This window comes from Euphorbia lathyris, chromosome 7 (assembly GCF_963576675.1).
Source record: "Euphorbia lathyris chromosome 7, ddEupLath1.1, whole genome shotgun sequence".
Classification (NCBI taxonomy): Eukaryota; Viridiplantae; Streptophyta; class Magnoliopsida; order Malpighiales; family Euphorbiaceae; genus Euphorbia; species Euphorbia lathyris.
The window spans coordinates 9,623,919-9,644,604 of record NC_088916.1 but is presented as its reverse complement, the minus strand read 5'-3'; the positions used below and the strand labels follow the sequence as shown (position 1 = coordinate 9,644,604).

The following is a 20,686-nucleotide window of genomic DNA, read 5'->3' as shown; positions in this document are numbered from 1 at the left end:
ACAAATTAAAATTGAGCGATGATTTTGAGATAACATATTTATATTTAGTGACCAATTGTGCATTTAACCGAGTCCCACGTAAGAAACTAGAGGTTGACACTCAAAACTGTCGCAGCTGAGCTGACCACCACAGGGGAGAGCTGGTGAAACTTCTCAAACGCCACCAATTCTCAACCTCGCTGTCTCCGCCTCCACGTTTTCTCTCCTTTTCATCATCATTCTGCATTTTCTTCTTCTTTTTTCTTCTTTCGATCGTAACTCAACCCTAATTCTTCTCAATTACTCGTCTGGGGGATCCTACAACTTCTCCATTCTCGTCCTTCGCATATCGCATTCCGTTGTTATTGCTGCATATATACAACAGCAATGTCCGCGATCGCCAATTTTACAGCCTGCATTTGCGGTGGTACGGCCGTCAATTTTGACGACCGGATTTTGACTCCCGGCTTAAATTGGAGAGCCATCACCAGAATTTCCATGCCTCACCAGGTTTACTTTGTTATTATTCTTTCTTTGAGTTAAATTTGGTCCTTGGTTAGATTAATTTCATATTTAGGTGTCTGATGATAATAATGCATGTCAATCTCGGCTATTTTTCTTAAGAAACAGTATTTTTTATAATTGTAGAGTAGCGCATTTCAGTTAACTATTGGTCACTCAAGCAGAGCTACTAAAAATGGAAGTATACGTATGGCATTGGTAGATGAGAAGCTAGCTCCTGGCAGCAATGTTGCTCAGCGATCAGGTTTCTTGGTAAAAGATATAGTTATTTGTAATTTATAGCATAATCTATGAAATTATTGACATAATAGTTTATGCTCATAAGAAGCTATATATAGCACAAGGTTTGGTCTAACACTTGTACCTGCTTAATGTGTTTTCATTTGCAGGCTTATGATCTTGTGCAAGGAGCACTTGTAAGTTTGGCCGATTTTCTCATTATGTAATACCTTGACATTCTGTTCCGCATTCTATATACTAATAATTTTGAAATATTTGATTTCATGTGTTGGGGTCTAATAATGTATTTCCTGATGACAAATTTTCTGAAAGATTCTTACTCTAGCCGTCTGGTGTTTAAGCCGACAAGAACAATTTAATGGAAATTTTAGTACTTATAACAGTGACCTAATTCAAATTAGTCAATTAGATGAAGTAAAAATATGTAAAACGTGACACATCTTATTATGCCATCTTAATGTCTTGGAATGGCAAAAGATAGTGTTAAAAATCAGGATTTATGCCTAGCAGATCACAAGTATTCTAGATTCATTGGAATCAGGCATGGGATTGTGGATGATGGATTTATCTATTCATAATACAGAAATTTCTTTTAGTTATCTTTTGTGATTTCCATGGAACAAAACTGTTAACCTGATATGATTTAGTATGCAGGTACAATGGAGTTCTGCAATGGACAAGTCAATGCCAGATCCACCAACAGCTGTGCTTCTGCATGGGATTCTGGGTAGTCGGAAGAACTGGGGTTAGTATTGTATAAATATGTTCGGAGCTGTTCATAGTTTCTCATGTGCACATTGATTTGTTTGAAACAATTTATTTGTGACAGTGTGTGCTTACATCTCTTGTAAAATAACTAGTTTGCAATGTGCTATAACAAATTTTAAATTTTACAGGAACATTTACTCGAAGATTAGCACAGGAATTTCCAATGTGGCAGGTTCTATTTTAGTGAAATTGAATTTTCTGACATTTATGATGTATGCATTTTCTATTGCTAAGCTTGGTTGAGTTGACAGGCTGTGTCCTGCCAATCGATGTTTCATAGGGGTGTACGTGTATGCAATATGGTTCAACCAAATGATCAATCTAAACCAATTAAATTCACTTATTTTAATCATTTTTGGTTGATTGGTAAAACGTCAGTTTTAGTTTTTCAGATTTATTGTCTCAAAAATGGAAAGCAAAATAACCAGATTCTACTAATTTATTAATATATTAGGACCTTAAAAAACCCTCTTAATTGCGTACCTTTTTTTCAAAAGATTTTTTTATGTTATGAATTTTAGCTAACCTATGACATGGGCAAGGATTCCTGACAATTTGGTGATTCAGAATCAAATTTTATGTGTAAACCTACAAAACTTACCTGGGTGGGTTTGTATGAAAAACATTATTCTTATTTTTTCTAGTACTGACCTCAAAAGTATAACTTTTAAGATTCTTATACAATGTAAAAAGTAATAGTTTTTATTGAAATATTAGTGTAACTATTTTGGAAAAATTAAAGAAATTAGTGTTCCTGCCAGCATTAAAGGTAAGCAAAACAAACTATTCATTTTGAGAATTGATGTAACAATTGAAGGCTTATATAGGTTTTCTTATCTCCTTACTTAATTCTTAAAGTCAAAAATATTCTAGGTTAGGCTGAAATTGAAAAGATTATAAGAGAATATTAACAAATCATGTAACATTTTGGCTTCCTTCTAAGCCATACATATTAATCAATATATTAGTCAAAGTAATCTATGAATACAGTAACATTGTTAGTAATGCCAAGATTATTAATACACAAATTGAACTTCACAAATTTTTTTAGTAATAACTGAAATATTGAGCCAAATTCAATAATTCAGCATGAAATTATTTTCAGTCTGTTTGTTGCAATTCAATTTTGGTATTACATGCTTTCCCCTATTTCTTGATAGAAATAAGAGTATGTGCATGGATATACTATTGAAGTCTTGAACAACGTTTATCATGCTTTCCAATGTCAAAATGCCATATACATCAAGAACTATGAAATACTGATACTTCGAAGAAGTTGACATATGCGTATCGGATACTCCGGGGATATGGATACGCCTGGAAAATGGGGATACGTACGGGATACGGAAAAACAAGTATCCCCTTTTTATTTTTTTATTTGAATTTGAATTATGGGGATACGTTTCAGAGTTAATTAGAGAAATTTTAGGTTTTTTAAGATAACTTCAGGAAAATAGGGATTAATATATAAAAAAATTAAATATAAATCCCTAATATAAGAATTTCCGTGGCCAGCAGTCCCACCCATAGAGGTGCAAACCATCTGTGAAAGTGAATAGCCACTGCTGTCGGCGGTGGTTACACTTACGAACCAAAAAAAAAAAAAGTAACTAACTAAACCAGCCTGCACTCGCCTTTGTATTTGCAAAAAAAAAAAAAAAAAAAAAAAAAAACCTAATCAATATTAAATGTTTGTAGATGAAGATCGTGAAAATGATTATAATGACTTATGAATGTGATCTGAGGTTTATAATTACTTATGAATATTATTTATGGTTATATATATATAAAATTTGGTGTATCCCTGCCGTACCGGTATCTCATATTTAGAAAAAATGCCTTTTGCCGTACCCATACCCATACCCGTATTGGTGCTTCATAGATCAAGAACAGTTTGGAAAAAAAAAATGTTTCAGTTCAGTGACTATTTTGTGCTCAAGTTAGTTTTGACATGTCTATTGATCAATAGAAGTACTTAAGTTGGACATTAAATCATCTAATCTCTCGTTGTTTTGCCTATCACAAGTGTGTTTTTAATTGTTGGCCTATGTGTTGATGTAGTTTCTTTTAGTAGACCTGCGATGTCATGGTGATTCGGCAGCACTGAAGAAGAGGGGGCCCCATACTGTGGCCTCAACAGCTTTTGATGTCTTAAAGCTAGTATGTAACCGTTATATCTCTTATCAATTTTTATGCTTGAATATGTTACTTTTTCCTGTCATTTTGTGTTGGATAAAAAATGAGATCTGATATGTCCTGAGACCAATTTATCTGTGTGTTAACCTAGTAATGTTGATTATCCGTCCTAGAGGTCTTGTCACATCTTTTTTCCCATTTGATTGGGTTTATACATTGGATATGCATATGGCTGCAAATAAAATTCATGAACTATCAATGCTTGCACAAAAATCTAGAAATAGTTGTTAATGCAAGATTGATAAAGCCGAAGTCTACCCAATCATTTTAGGATATTTAAGTTTTGCTGTGATGAATCTTCTCAATAGCTTGTACGAAATTTGACGAGTTATGTGACCTCCAATGCAAGTTTTTGAGTTTCTTGTCAGGGCATTATACGCTTTTTATTTTTTATTTTTTTTTTTGCAATATGTTAGTAGACTGGGCATGCTAATTACTTCACAGGAAACTGAAAATGCCACAAATGTGGTGCATTAGACAATAACCATTGTAGAAATATCTGGCAGAGAACTTATTTATGTAGGGATTTGCTGGCAAGCTATTACAATAGTTTTGTGTTTGGTTATGAGAGTTATTTCTTAGTACCTTAAGCACCATGGGCCGCAAATAGGATCTCACATGTCTATTCACAAGAAAATCCTTGATCCTTTTGTGAGAGATCACCAAACTCCCTTAATTCTCTTTTTGACTGAAAATTCATAATAATTTTTATTGAAATGCTTCCCCTTTATACGAGAGATAATCCAAAACCTAATACAATTTGGGGGGGGGGGGGGGGGGGGGGGTGCACTACGCGTCCCTGCTAAGTGAGGGTCCGGGCAAGCCTTCCCCTGCCAATTTTTTTGTGGCAAGAGGCCGCTCCTAAGACTCAAACCCGTGACCTCTCGGTCATACGACAACAACGTTTACCGTTGCGCCAAAACCTAATACAATAATTTTTTAAATTTATTTTTGTTCTATTTAAATGACGTACAGTTTTTATAAAAGAGAACTTTTTTCAACTCTGGAATTTCTTTTGATTATCTTGCCAAAAAAATGGCAGGGGAAGGCTTGCCCCCAATACACCCTTGTGGTGGGACCCCTCCCCGGACCCTTGCTTAGCAGGGATGCGTAGTGCACCGGGCCGCCCTTTATCAAAGTAAATGTTTGAATTACATATATAATTTATTTTTCTGTGGATTTCATTCATGTGGTGATTTGCTGTAGGTAACTGGTTTGCTACCATTGTCTGGTGCTGAAACAATTTCATTTTATAGACAATTGATCCTTTGGCAGTTGCACTGTCTAGATTTTTAAACATATTTAATGATAAATAAGTGGTTATGAACTTGAGATTAATATTCTTGCTTTCTTAATTTTTTTCCCTTTTATTTTTGGTTGCAATAGGTAGCACGACTTAGATTAACTCCCCGGATTCTGATTGGCCACAGCTTTGGAGGAAAAGGTATTTCATCTTGTAAAGAGACTTGTCATTTAGAAGTAGCAGAAAATTGTATGTTAGTTTACACATTTAATATTATGAAACTTCTTATTTGGCTCCTTATGTAGTTGCCTTGAGCATGGTGGAACAAGCTGCTAAGCCTCTTGCACGTCCAGTTAGAGTAAGATTGTTATGCCTGATACCTAAAGGTTTTAGAGTTTGGGGGTTGCTTTGAATTGTCAGTTAATGGATTTTATTTACTTTATGGATGTTAGTGGAAACCTACAGTCAACTTGAGGGTTTTAAATTTTGATGCGGGAGACTGAGATTCTGAAACCTCTGTTGCATGCAAAAACTGTTTGCTGGTAGAAATTATAGCCTTAACTCCACCTTCAATTGTGAAGTTTTATTTGAGCCTTGAGCCCATATTGGGAGAGGACCCATCAAGATTCTTATTCTTTTGTAGGTGTGTTAATGTATCGAAAATCAAGAAAATTGTAGAAGGTTGCTTTAACAATTTTATATTTTTTCTTTCACTATGCAAGGGACAGATGATTGGGGAAATGTAGGAAATGGATCTGTAAAACCCACCCAACTTCCTTTAGATAAGGCATAGTTTGGCGTATCAGGAATGCAAACTTAAGTTGGTTTAGGTCGAAAGTTTTTGTGGTTGCTGGAACTCATGATTTTACATTGTTAACAATTGAAGAATGTTCAAGATTTATGTTTCCATTGATTTTCATTTTTTCCTTATCATTTTTAACGCACTGCAGGCTTGGGTTCTCGATGCTACTCCTGGCAAAGTTCGAGCTGGTGGAGATGGAGAGGATCATCCAGCAGAATTGATATCTTTCCTTAGCAAACTGCCAAAGGAGGTGTGTTTTCAGAATCTAGATCATCCTTCTTTGGATGTATCATTTGCTTTGTTTTTTATGAGCCATTTCATTGGATCTTGATGCTATAATGTGTGTCGCATAGGGGTCATTCGTAGTAATGGTTTTGATTAGGATATTGAGTCAATGATGGCTGACTTTATTTATTTTGTCTAATCTATTAAGTTGAGTCCTATTATATTTATATTAGTCTAGTTTTATGCTTCAGCATACATGATTTTATTACCTATCAAGCACGGAGAAGAAGAGAATACTACATATAGATTGAATTCAAGTTGAAGATTAAAACTTAGGGTCGTAATTATGAACTTCCTTTTTAATTGTACACGTAGCAACTTTTTTAAGTACATGTAATTTCCGTATACAACAGAAGAATTTGCTACTAAAATGTTGGCTTCTTCTGTTAATAAAAAATGTTAAATATATAAAGTAATAGAGAAAGCATTATTAAAAAATTAATATCCAAAGAAGAAACTTATATAAAGATTATATATGTATATAGTGTAAATAAGCATTAGCTATGTTTGTACATATTATACTAGCTATTCCTCATAATATTTATATAGTCCCTAACTTTTGTCTCTGTAACCTCTTTAATCCCTCAATCCAAAACCCATTCAGAAATATGTTAATCAACTATTTTTTATGATCAAAAGATAGGATATGACAATTAGTCCTTGTAATTTAAGACATCTAATAATTAATTTGTCTCTGAGTTATTAGTATATTATAATAATTTTTCCCTCAACTACCAACTATCAAATATTTTTTCTAACCTATCAGGGGGCGTTTGGTTCACAATGGGTAAGGGAAAATGAATCAAGAAAGGGAAACTAAAGGAAAGGAAAGGAATGAGCATTCATACCCCTATGTGTTTGGATATGTTTAGGAAAGGGAATGCAATTCCACCCTATTCCCTTTGTGGATGTTTGGTTCAAATAGGGAATCAAAACTATTTTTTTTTTAATTTCATATATAATCAAAAAAAATTCAACTCTTTTACTATAGTTTCTATAAAACGTGAAATAACTTCATATATAATCCCAAACAATCCAAAACGTCATTCACTTGCTACCCTTATTGATAATAATATAAAGTTCATAAAAGTTAAAATTAATCAAAGAAAATACATAAATATTATATTTAAAAAGAAAATAATTATTTTAAAATAATTAAAAATAAATATTAAAACTGAATAATATGATAAAAGAAAAAAAAATTGGTCAAAATTATTTTTCAGGGTAAAAAGGTAAAAATAAATAATTATAAGGATCAAAAGTGAAATTAATCTAGTGATAAAAAAATATAAGGATTAAACAAAAATAAAAAAAAGTAAAATTTAGTCAAAAAATATTTTTTGAGTAAAAAAATTAAAAATATATAACAAAAGAAATTAATCCAAAGATAAAGAAATGTAAAAATAAAAAAATATAGAGACCAAAATAAAAATAAAAAATAAAATAGGGAGTAAAGTAGAATTTTATAAAGAGTGTAGGTTAGAAAGAGAGGGGAAAGGGAATAGAAAACCTTAGAGGGGAGTGGGGAATGGGTTAGAGGAGTTAGGGGTAAATCCAAAACTAAAAAAGGGCAAAGGGAATCATTTACTCCCTCCATTCTTTTTTATATGTCGTTTAAGGTTTTTCATCAAGACCAATGCAATATTAATGAGACTATTAAAATGACTAATGTACCCTTAATACTTTTCTCCTGGATCTCTACTTTCTATGCAAAATTTCTCTCTCTTATTAATTTTTATGACTTAATTAAGATAATTTGCATTAATAACTATATCTCTCTTACAATAAATAGGGGCAAATTAGAGAAAGTATTGTAAAAAGTGCATTGGTAATACAAAACGACATATAAAAATGAACAAATTGAAAAGTCCAAAACGTCATATAATAAAAAACGGAGGGAGTAATTAGCAAAACAAACACCAACAAAGGGAATGAAGCCTCCCCTTTCCCTTACCCTTTCCTGAAACCCCCAAACCAAACGCCCCCTCATTGTTATAAAAAATAAATATCTCCAAAAATAGGCATATGTAATATTTTATTATGAAAAATTCATATTGCACATTTATATTTATGATACATGTTAATAGCATTTTTTTTTATTTCAAAAAATATAAATTAGTTAATTTACTTATATAAAAATACCATAAAAGATAACAATTCATATATATATATATATATATATATATTACTATTTTGAACTACTTTTTATGTTATTAGCTGCTTTTTTTTAATTTTAATTACACATGCTATAAATATAATTGTGCAATATGAACTTTTATCAATAAATTGTTATGGATGTCTATTTGGAGTTTTTTTTTTTTAATAATAACTCTGGTACATGTTAGAAATAATGTTTGATGGTTGATTATTTGAGAGAATATTTATTATAAATATACTAATAATTAAAAATATTTACCTGATTTTTTAAAATAGAAGGGCTAACTAGTTTAATACACACAAATCCAGTGACAAATGAATCCACCATTCCTTAGGTTTTGACCATTAAAAAAAAAGTTAACAGAAATTTGGATGGATTTTGGATGGAGGGATTATAGAGTTATATAGCTATGTTTTACTACCTTCCGTAAGGATGTACATGGTAGGCTAGGTTCCCACAAATTTAATATACTGGTGGTGTGGAAGGAGTTCAGCTCATGTGTGTGAATGTTTGCATTAGATGTGCTGTTGCCAAGCAAGTTACATTACTTTTCTCATTTGTTGGCTTGTATTTATCTTATAGGCATAGATGTGATTCATCTTTAAATGTAAAAGTAATCTGTCTCTCTTCTCTGTCATTATTTTTATGCTCAAACATGATTTTGCATATTTATATGCATGTATGTATTTCTTTAAGGAAGGTCTCCTCAAAGCGAGAGGTTGTGAATGCTCTTCTTCAAGCAGGCTTTTCTAATGATGTTGCTCAGGTATGTTGTAAAACTTTTATCTTTTATATAATCTTTTATTTCAATTATTGCATAATAACTGCCTTGCTTCTACCAAAGCTAACATTAAAGAAGCTAAATTAGCAAAGCTGAAATAAAAGATTATATAAAAGATAAAAAGGTTATTTTTGCATGTCAACATGAATGGAGATTCCTGGGGGGCTACTCTCTTCTTGCTTTAAATTTTACAATGACTTGATCACTTTCTTTCTTTCTTTCTTTAAAAAATCGGGATTATGTAAGTTGCTATGGAGTTCCAAACCCAGCAATTTATATTTGATTTTATTTAAGTGCTTGATTCACTCCTTAAACATTTAATTAGCCTTACGCAAGGCTGGGTCCTACAATCAAGTCACAAACCCAAGTCTAGAGACTCTTATCAAAGACATATTCCTTCCCTTATTTCCATGCTGTAGTATACATTCAATTGTGCAGTGGCTCATGTCATGGAACATCCATGACAAATTTCGCCTACGGTGACACAGTATGTAATAGCTGTAATGGCCTGGAAAAAAATAGAGTTGAATAGTTCTAATGATTTTGTGTTTCTCTTTACTCCCTACTGTCTAAGGGGCCTGTTTTATTTGGTCTGAACAGAATGAGGCTGGTTGAAGTACTAGGTCTATATAGGGAGAAACTATACTATGCTACGAGAGTTCGACGTAGACATCATACTTGTGGGCCCTGTAACACATTTTAAAAATAATGTGTAGGCCCTACTTATCTTATTGTGGGGCCCACAAATGATGTATTCTCACTGGTTGTTAATTCCAAGTAGGATGCCTACTTGGAACTCTCATAGCATAGTATAATTTCTCATATATAGGCATTTAGTTGTTGTTGTTGTTGTATATAGGCATTTAGTCATATGCATGCACTTTTTTCTTTTAACTTGAATTCATAATTTCTTTTCAGTTGATAAAACCTTATACAAGTAGGATTTCTTGTCAATTTATATTTAATATATTTTAAATTTTTACTAAAAATGCTTAACAATTAAATGTCAAATTGTTATAGCTTATTACTTCTACTGAATGTGTATGTAAATATATATTTAATTAGGCTACATCTTCACCTCTTTAAATGATAAGGTACACTAGAAACCAACGTTAATTCTTTCTAGTGATTTATGAACCCTACCTCATACAATCACTTGTTTGTGTGCTCAACACAAAAATACAAGCCTGTTCATTTGGTACGTGAGGATCAAATGCTTGTTTTGTTGTCTTTCTCGTAATATTTCGCTTGGAGCTTGCATTAACCATAGATTGGTGAGAAAGTGAAAGTGCATTGAAAAAAGTATTGACTTGCAGAAGTCCATTGAAGGGGCTGGAGGTTACGGCCATCTAACAGTGAATTGCAAAAATTAGGGCTTAGAGAGGTGTGGGTTGCTCAGCTTGCACTTATAGCAGTCCGGCCTGAATTTTGGAGAGTTAGATTATTCGTATTGGCTGCCCATTAGTATGCCATTGGAACTGAGAGGCTTGAGAATTCCCGATTTTAGTATGCATACATACAGCTTGACTGAGCACCTTGGTCTGGCTCCTAGGGATGGGCCACCTGAGGCTTTTTCTTCACAAGTGACTCATTTGCTAGGAAATGCACATCAATTTCCAATTTCTCCATCCAAGTTCAAACCAATAAAATTCCCATCAAATGGCAAAAAATGGGGACTAAAAACTCAATAATGTTGGTATAAGCATGCACAAAAATTTCGCAAGATAGATAGTAAAACAACCTAGACTTGCATGAAACATAGTCCACTGAGTACTTGACAGACATTAACCGAGTTCAAAGATGATCTTCTACCATGACCATAAATCCATTTTCCTGGCAACATTGATAGATTAGTAACATTCTCTGCAGTGACAGGCTGCCAAAATCCGGCAATTCATTAAGTACTAGTACTACCAAAAAGATGCTCACCTCTAGTAGCTATTTTTTTTACTTTGAGCTATTTTATAATTTTCTTATGTTAATGCAGTGTTATCAATCAAATTCTTAATTTGAATTATATTCCTTGTACTTGTGTTTCAGTGGGTGGTAACTAATCTTCAACCAATTGCATCTGGTGGTCCATCATCAGGCTTTTCATGGGTGTTTGACCTCGAGGGGATTTCAGAAATGTACAGATCTTATGAAGAAACAAATTTATGGTAACCTTGAGTGGATAGTGTTATTTGTATCACATGTAGTTTTTTTTGTCCAAAACTCTAGCTGAAGTTTGTGATTGCTTTGGTCTTTCAACTGTATGAATGTAGGAAATTTGTTGAAAATTTGCCTCGAGGCGTCCATGTCAATTTTTTAAAGGCAGAGAGGAGTTTGCATAGGTGGGCACTTGAAGATCTGCAGCGAATTCACGCTGCTGAGGATATTGCTTCCGAGGAGGGAGGTGGAGTTGAAATGCATGTCCTCGAAGATGCCGGCCACTGGGTATTTTTGCTGTTACATGCTTTATTACTAATAGTCCTATCAAGGCTTATATCTGTTTAAGATATAACAGTCATTGCTCATCAAATATATAAATTTTCCTACATTCATACGATTTTTTTACCAAATGGGTTTAGTTCAGTTAAGACCACCTGCCAATAGAAAGTAGGTGGGGCTGTGGGGGTCATAGCTTGAAGTCCAAGACTTTTAGAGATTAAAACAAGAAAAATGTCAAATTTTTCCTGAGATTGGAATGCCCTTCAGTGGCTTTAAAGTTTGGGATAAAGTCCAGATTTATCCCTATCGTTTTTGGGGAAGTTCAGATTTACCCCTAAGGGTTTACCCCTATAGTTTCCAAGCAAGATCAATTTTACCCTTATGTAATTAAAAATTTGAGCCGGCTCTGGTTTTACTGTTACTAATGCAAAATAACATACTAAAATGTCAATAATTAAGTATAAGTTAATCACAAAAAAAAAAAAAAAAATGTATAATGTGTTGTTAACACAGTTACAAACAAACTTATAAAAAATGCACAAAACTGTTTTATTTTATCGACAACTTGTTTGGAAGGTCTGATATGATGGTCAAATGACTGTCAAACTAATCCGTAAATTTTCCATTAGATAGGGATAAATTTGATATTGTTTGGAAATGTTAGGGGTAAATTTGTACAATTTCATTATGAGTAAATCTGCTGCTGCATTTCCCAAAAAACGATAGGTTAAATTTGGACCTTATCCCTTAAATTTTTTTATCCTTACTACATGTTGAGATAATATAAGAAGTGGATTTTTCATTAAGGGGGAGAAATCAACTCTTGAACTAACTTCCTGCAATCTGAAACTGATTTAGTTAGTTTTACGACTTCTATTTGCTTAGGTGGGAGGGGAGGTATTGATTGCTTAATAATTTTATGATGTGGTGCTGATGACATTGACATATAAATATCTTAATTTTCGAATTCTTTTATTACACATTTCATGTGCAGATGATAATGATAGTACTGTTTTGATAGGTACATGCTGATAATCCAGATGGGCTCTTCAAGATTCTTTCATCGTCTTTTCAGGGGTTCAAAGCCTGAACTAAAGGTGTTCCTCGCTTTCTTTTATTAATATTAAGGGATAATGTCTAAAATTTCCCCTAACACTTCAGGGGAAGTGCAGATGTACCCTTAACATAAGAAATAGTAAAATTTTATACTTTGTTTCCAACTTGGAACACTTTCGGGCCGTCTAACATGGAGCAATTTTGGACCTAAGTAATGAAACCTATAAAACTTAACTTTTGGGTTACAGGTGCCGAAGCACCCTCGGCCGTCAGGGACCACCCTTCTACCTATATAAGGGGTAGTTAATAGACAAAAATTTGTGTGTTTGTTTTTTACACCAATCCCGCCCGTATAGGTTGGTTTTTTTTTACATTTCAACTCTGGTCTAAAATTGCTCCACGTTAGAAACGTTGAGGGTGAGATTTTACTATATCTTATGTTGCACTTCCCCGGAAACATTAAAAGAAACTTTGGATGTTATCCCTAATAATACTAATGTTATTATTATAATCAATAATAACATTATTATTCCTTTCAGGATACCTTTTGCCAGTTAGGTACGCAAAAATTTCTGCATAATTGATGTCATTTATAGCTGAACACAAATTTAGGAAGTGGTGCAAATCATGTGTACTATTGGGAGTTTTTATCTTTAGGTTATGTTTGTTAGGTATGTGTTCACTTAAATGACATTCTCCGTCTCTGTTGTGTGGTTGCATAGAAAAACTTTTCTTAATGAATTATGGCTTAATACATCATTTTCCCTCTGAACTTTCAAAGTGTACCGATAGTCCTCTCAACTAGCTTAAAATGTAATCAATTAATCATTCGGTTGCAAAAAAAGTAAGCTGCATACGGAAGGTGTGTTGTACGCATCTTGGAATGGTATTACATAATTCACATAATAGATTAAAATATATTAAAAATGAAGTTCGTACTTGCTCAATTGTAAATCTGTCCTCTCTGCTATTAGAACCTCTTACCAATCGTTTTACTTTTCCCAAGGCGCATAAAACATACTTTTTGTTTGTAGCTTATTTCTTTGCAACCGAGTTAGATTACATTTTAAGCAAGTTAAGAGGGCTATCGGGCATTTTAAAAGTTCAAGAGTCAATCAAGTTTTTTGGACAAGTTCAGCAGGCAAATGATGTATTACGCCATGAATTATACTTTGACTAATGCAATACTCATTACATGTAATTATGATTACTTTGTTTAATCTTGTAAAGCAAATTCTAGAATCAGTCTACATAGACAAATTGCTTTTCCTCCATCAGTATCCAAATTGACCTGTCTTTAATTTACAACCAGAAAAACAGAATATTTTGAATGTCTTTTCTTGTTTTTCAAATATCTCTTGTTCTTTTCATTTTCTCAGTTCTAACCTGTCAGCCTATTTATGGAGTTTTTAATTGAATTATAATTAATAATATATTGTCATAAAACTCACACAAAAAAAAAAAAAAACCTATGTTGAGTGGTTAAGGATATTAAGTCATGTAAATTGGATTTTCAATTTTGAATTTTAGTATATGTAGTAGATTTTAATTAGAAGATGAGCCGTCTAAACTTGTATTAGACTAATCTTGAACCAATTAACTAGATTTAGAGCATCTCTAAGAGACTTGTAGTCGACTCTCTAAAAATAATATAAATAATTGACTCTTGGTAATTTAAGAGTGACTAATACATATTATCTCTAACAATACTATTCTTTATTCGCTTCTTATTTATTATTTTATCATAAAAATTATTATTTGTTATTATATTTATTATTTTATCATAGAGTAGTGGTGCTTGATTTTCGAAGTAGGAAATGTATAAGAAAACAAACACCACAAGTAGAGACTAAGATTAAGTGGTGGAAATTGCAAGGAGAGAATCAACAAAAATTTGTGGATGAGATGACCAAAAAAGATGTTTGGACTTGTAATATGGATTTAGATATAGATTTGATATGGACTAAGATGGAGCATAGTATAAGGGAAGTAGCGAAGGAAGTTCTAGGGGAATCTAAAGGTAGCATGCCACCGGGTAAGGACACATCTTGGTGGATAGAAGAAGTCCGACAAGCAGTAAAGAGTAAGCGAGAATCCTATAAAATATTGGGGAAATGTAGGAGTGATGAGAACTACGAAAAATACAAAGAGGCTAAAAGGGAAGTAAAGAAGGTCATACGAGATGCTAGAGCAAAGGTGAATCGGGATCTGTATACCAGATTGGATACGAAAGAAGGGGAAAGAGACATATATAGAATTGCTCGGATGAGAGATAGGAAGACGCGAGATCTCGGAAAAGTTAAATGTGTGAAGGATGTGGACCAGCAAGTCCTAGTTGGAGATAAGGATATCAATGAACGATGGAGGTCCTATTTTGATGACTTATTTAATGGAGATCGCAGACAAGATGTGGGAGATATAAGTATCCATCACGATATGATAAATCATGAATGCTTGCGAAGAATTCAAAAAGGTGAAGTCAAAATGGCATTAAGTAAGATGAAGTTGAAGAAAGCAGTAGGACCTGATGGCATCCCTATTGAGATTTGGAGATGTTTGGGAGAAAGAGGAATCAAATGGTTGACGACGTTCTTCAACAAAATTTGGAGAAACAATAAGATGCCATCAGAATGGAGGAAAAGTATCTTAATCCCTTTGTATAAGAACAAAGGCGATGTCCAAGATTGTGCCAACTATCGGGGAATCAAATTAATGAGTCACACTATGAAACTTTGGGAGCGAGTGATCGAACAAAGGCTAAGGAGGACGGTGAAGTTCTCGGAAAACCAGTTTGGCTTTATGCCGGGAAGATCAACTATGGAAGCCATCCATCTAATGAGACAATTAATGGAGCACTATCGAACTAAGAAGAAAGACTTGCATATGGTTTTCATTGACTTGGAGAAAGCATATGATAAGATACCAAGGGAAGTACTTTGGTGGGCCTTGATAAGGAAAGGCATTTCGCGAAAATATATTGACATCATAAAGGACATGTATGAGGGAGCATGCACGAGTGTACGTACTAGTGTTGGAAAGACTGAAGAGTTTCCTATTACGATTGGAGTGCATCAAGGTTCCGCACTAAGCCCATTTCTTTTTTCCATCGTTATGGATGAACTAACAAGTTCACTTCAAGATGGTATACCATGGTGCATGCTGTTTGCAGATGATATTGTGTTGGTTGATGAGACGAAAGAAGGAGTGGAGAGAAAGTTGGAACTATGGAGACAAACTCTAGAATCTAGAGGCTTTAAGTTGAGCCGAAGTAAGACGGAATATTTGGAGTGTAAGTTTAGCGGCCATAGGAGTAGGGAGGCAGTGACAATCACCCTAGATGGGAGAGTTGTTCAGGCCTCGGATTGCTTCCGGTATTTAGGATCTATTATCCAAACGGATGGAGAAGTAGATGGAGATGTTGCTTATAGGATTAAAGCTGGTTGGTCGAAGTGGAAGAGTGCTACGGGTTTCCTTTGTGACCCCGGCATGCCTAATAGATTGAAGGGGAAATTCTATCGGACGGCAATTAGACCAGCATTGTTATATGGTACGGAGTGCTGGGCAGTGAAACACTGCCACATCCATAAGATGTCGGTGGCGGAGATGCGTATGTTGAGATGGATGTGTGGTCATACGAGAAAGGATCGGGTGAGTAACGAAATAATTAGGACAAAAGTAGGGGTCACATCTATTGAGAATAAAATGAGAGAAAACCGACTAAGGTGGTTTGGCCATGTGAGACGTAGAGCGCTTGATGCGCCGGTTAGGAGAACCGAAGAGTAGCAAAGGGATGTAGTGGTGAGGGGTAGGGGAAGACCTAAGCAAACTTGGAGGGTGATCGAGAGTGATATGAGTTTACTGGGAATTGAGGAAAATATGGTAGTTGATAGGACGGAGTGGAGGGAGCGAATTTGTGTTGCTGACACGACTTGATTTCACGGTTTTATATGATGGTTCATGTTAGCTGACCCCGAATCATTTCGGGACTAAGGCTTTGTTGTTGTTGTTGTATTATATTTACCAATAATGAGACGAGAGAAACTCCTCAATAATAAATTATTAATAAAAAATGAAATAAGGAGGTACTAAAAGTGGAGAGATCTTCTCTATTAATAGAGATGATGTAGAGGCTCTTAGTGATTTGATGAGACTGATGGAGTCGATTTTTAACATTTCCTTTTCAAATTTTAACTTAAGAGTCAAACTAAGAGGCCGTTAGAGACGCTCTTAGTTAAAAAAAAAAGCCCATAGTCAAACACATTATAAAGATGAATAGCTACAAGTTTTAAGAAAAGATTTTGCTTCATTACATTAATAATTCTCACAATAATATATTTAACACATGCATATTAAATTTTGAAAAGAAAAAATTGATAGTGTTTGTTTAGATATAAGTTTATTAGTATTACACATAACATCAAGTACAAAACCTTATATAACATTACTCAATAGCCGCAAAATGCAAATCACAACACTCATTTTACTTGTGTATATTCTCTTATAAATACTTGAAAAAAAATATATAGGAAAATGAACTATTTAGCCCATGTACTTAACAAATGTATCCCTAAACTTTTATTTTGTAACATTAAATCCTTGCACAATAATTAAAGTATAAGGATCAAACGTCGCAAAATAAAAGATCGAGACGAGTAATGAATAAAAATGTGAAGCACAAAGAGCAAAATAAAACTTGTAATTCCTACATTGAGAGAGTCAAAATTGGTTTGTGCATTAGAAACAGTGACCTCGTATAGTTGCTCGATCCCCGATTAAATGTTAAGTGACAATTACAATTGGAGCTGTAGGGATGTGATTGTTTGGAAGTAGAGAAAATTTAGACGAAGAAGCAGAAGAAGTAGAAGATTCATCAATGGCGGATGAAGAAGACGAAGAAGATGATGACGACGAAGACCATTTCATTTGCATAAAGCTTCTTTTTCTCCATGGACCCATATGAAGTTTCATCTCTTTCATTGATCTTTTAGCAGAATCACATATTATACCAACAATTGCATTGAGAAAATCAGGTTTTCCTATGTAATAATTTGGTAATTGGGATATTAATGTTGTGTATTCATCACTTGCTTTTGCTATCTCAAATTGTCCCTTGAATTCCAATTCTATTATGTATGTTATTTGCTTCTTTTTTCCACTTGTCATCACTTTCACTTCTATGTAATCATGTTTTCCTGCAAAACAAATTCATCGCATCCCGTATTATTTCGATTTCGATAGATTGAACTCGTTTTTTATTTCAATATATCCGTCTTATTTTTAGTCACACTAGGCTTGTCAAGTACAACCTTAGAAAGTAAAGTCCAAACGGAACTTCATTGCATAAGTGTTAATTCTTAGTAACCATATCGAATATCGTAGTACTAGCTAGCTAGTCATTAGAACAATTTTGGAGAAGACAAAGCAACCACCGATTAGAACTGCAAATGGAATATTGAAATAAGATCACATAGCAAATAGTATGCATTTTTCATGAACCGCAACGAAAAGCAGTCATATCAACAGTATTTTACGGTTGTTAATACCTTTTGTAGGTATTAACAACCGTAGAATACTACTGATATGGCCACTTTTTGTTCCAGTTCATGAAACATGCATATTATTTGATGTGTGATCTTACTTGAGTATTCAATTTGCAATTCAAAGCAGTGGTTGCTTTGTCTTCTCCGAAATTGTTCTAATGACTAGTTGGCTGGTACTACGATATTGAAAGTAGTTGCTAGCAATTAACACTTGTGCAATGAAGTCCTGTGACTTTGCTTCCTAAAGTTGGGCTTGCTAGCTCTTTGGTACGAGGCGGACAATACCCATACCATTAAATCCCACACCATTAGGGTTGGGAAATCCATAATACTCAATTTTATAAGGTCGGGGATGGAGAGAAAAATTATTTGATTTCCGAAGATATCATGTAATAGTTATCCTCAACCCATGGGATCCCTTATACCCATTTTTATAAGATCGGAAATAGAAAGAACAATTATCTGATAATGGATCGGAGATGGTAATAGTTATCCAATTCTATGGGGATCTCCAATCCATTACCAATAAGGTAATCCATGAGGATAGTAGTCATACATATACCAACTAATATCTAATTTAAGTATTATATACCAATTAAATTCTAATTTAACATATTAATTGCACATTCAAATTTAAATACCAATATACTTTTTACATATCCAAACTTGAAATTTCATTAAAAGAAAAACTTAATTTAAAATATAGGGAATTTCCTCTTTAAATTTTATATAGAATAATAGATAAGCTATTGAATATTTATTAGAAAATTGTATTTTTCATTTTTACTATGACTTTATATTATAATTGTTGTCCATTATTTTATTTAAAAATTTAAATATACTCGTTCGGGTTCCCTATGGGTTCACTACTACTTGTTGGGGTGAGAATAAAGAGAAATTTATCTCCGATATAAATAAGGATAGAATAGCTCGCTCCATCCCCAATCTACCTCTATTGACAAGCTTAATAGTAATAAGGGGTGTAATTCCAACATCCCTAGACCCTCTTTTTAGGCGAAAGGCCGCCACTTAAGGTGCATTCTGGTAACCCGGGATGCATTGGAACCGTGCACCTCCTCCTTCCGCCGTTGTATATATATGAAGGTGAAATTATGAGAAGAGAAAAAGAAAGTTATTACCTCCTGGAAACTTGGTAGTTGGCTTCCAAAGTGAAGTGGAAAGAGTAGCATTGAAACCTCCTTGACAGAGAAAATCAACAACATTTCTTCTCAAACATGAAATGCAATCATTAGATAAATTGGGTTTAAAGCAGCTACAAAAATTTGTTTCTTTTGCTATCTCTATTATTCTGTTTATTTTTTGCCTCAATCTTGAACCTGTTATACTGTAACGCTCCAAAACTTCCTGCAATTATTCGAGTTCATGTCAAAATCATGTTATATTACAAAATGATAATAGAAATAACAGTATCATTTCAATTGAGTTGTCTCCATAAATCGTTTAAATTTGGTATCCTCAAATTTAATTAATTATTTCAATTTAATTATATAATCTATATGTAATTTCTATTTAATTTTTTGGGTATATAAAAAAAAGGTAATAAATTCATTAATTGTGGTGTGCAACCATGCACATGGTTCAATTATGTCCAATTACTATATATACCAAAGTTTGTGGTGCATAAAATTTTCCCCAAATTAAGCTCTTGCAATTAATTATATTCACCTCAAAAATATACATTAAAAAAAATCTTTCCCTATCAATTAGCATCCAAAAATAAACTATTTGTTTGTCAATTTCCTTATTTTGTTTTCTTTTAGTTATCATGCTCAATTATTTAAAAAAATTCTAGCTAACAAAATAAAAAAAAAAATAATTAATTAAATGTGATAAATGTGTCAAATTGAACAAAAAAAAAATTAAAATAATCTAACAAATAATACATGAATTTTTAGAAGTGTAAAATCATATGAATATTTAAAATTACTATACATGTCACCAGTTCATACAGGCTTGATCAGATTAGAAAACCCTTAGGAAATTATATTTTTTTTTTATTCTCAGATTCCAATAAAATTAATTGCTGCAAATTTTTCCTTAATTTTCTTTTTAATATTTCCTTAATTTTCAATAATATTTCCATTTTAACCAATCTTTTCCTACTCCAATATATAGAAAAACAATAATAATCATAATCAAAATAATAATAACAATCCCCAAATCAAGATTAGATATCTTATTAATAAGAATGGATGAAAACTGAGATTTTTTCTTTTTTTTCTGGATTATGATTGAAGAAGGTATATATGATCAAACCCAGAAATTAATTTCTGAAAAAAATGAATTAATTAACTTAATCCCCAAAGAAAATAATAAAAATAAAAGAAATATGTACCTGAAGCAAAGCTTGTTGTGATTCCCAGAACAAAGTTTTTTGGGTATCAACAGAATCATTATCCCAATCATTGAAATGATTAGAATTTAATTTAGAAGAAATATTATTAAAAAAATAATATTCTTCATCAAAAAATACAGAAACTCTCTCTTCAAGACTATCTAATCTTTTATTATTATTATGGGTATTAAAATTAATATAACCAAGAGCCTTCTCCTCACTAATATTTTTATCCATCTTCTCTCTCTAAACAAGAAGAAGAAGAAGAAAGATATTATTCCAAGAAACTAAGAAAACAAGAAACAAAGAAGAAAAGGCTCTTGCAAAGAA

General features: G+C 33.0%; 2 protein-coding genes across 6 annotated transcripts; one reads left to right on the top strand and one right to left on the bottom strand.

Moving 5' to 3' along the window:
• Positions 1–65: 65 nt before the first annotated feature.
• LOC136235849 (uncharacterized) lies at positions 66–17,615 on the top strand. 5 transcript variants are annotated; one of them, XM_066025917.1, is made up of 15 exons: positions 71–489; positions 628–753; positions 891–917; positions 1,396–1,486; positions 1,638–1,681; positions 3,571–3,669; positions 5,092–5,149; positions 5,254–5,306; positions 5,899–6,000; positions 8,894–8,959; positions 11,015–11,133; positions 11,239–11,410; positions 12,426–12,501; positions 13,000–13,018; positions 17,269–17,615. In XM_066025917.1, the coding sequence occupies exons 1-13, from the start codon at positions 367–369 to the stop codon at positions 12,492–12,494; spliced, it is 1,149 nt and encodes a 382-aa protein (XP_065881989.1). In that variant the 5' UTR covers positions 71–366; the 3' UTR covers positions 12,495–12,501; positions 13,000–13,018; positions 17,269–17,615. The 5 variants fall into 5 exon arrangements, with proteins under 5 accessions (XP_065881991.1, XP_065881989.1, XP_065881988.1 ...); XM_066025919.1 differs by lacking the exon at positions 17,269–17,615 and having other exon boundaries at positions 66–489; positions 1,389–1,486; positions 13,000–13,791; XM_066025916.1 differs by lacking the exon at positions 13,000–13,018.
• On the bottom strand, positions 17,141–20,670 carry LOC136235850 (uncharacterized). The gene is made up of 3 exons (XM_066025920.1): positions 20,357–20,670; positions 19,140–19,365; positions 17,141–17,652 (listed from the first exon to the last, which is right to left on the bottom strand). Exons 1-3 carry the CDS (start codon positions 20,591–20,593, stop codon positions 17,240–17,242), a joined length of 876 nt encoding a protein of 291 aa, XP_065881992.1. The 5' UTR covers positions 20,594–20,670; the 3' UTR covers positions 17,141–17,239.
• Positions 20,671–20,686: the final 16 nt, after the last annotated feature.

Coding starts and splice junctions, on each gene's coding strand:
- LOC136235849 (XM_066025914.1), top strand. CDS start 14,366: ATGACCAAAAAAGATGTTTGGACTTGTAATATGGATTTAGATATAGAT.
- LOC136235850 (XM_066025920.1), bottom strand. CDS start 20,593: ATGGATAAAAATATTAGTGAGGAGAAGGCTCTTGGTTATATTAATTTT. Junction 19,366..20,356: donor CACAACAAGCTTTGCTTCAG/GTACATATTTCT, acceptor GAATAATTGCAG/GAAGTTTTGGAGCGTTACAG. Junction 17,653..19,139: donor AACTACCAAGTTTCCAGGAG/GTAATAACTTTC, acceptor TTTGTTTTGCAG/GAAAACATGATTACATAGAA.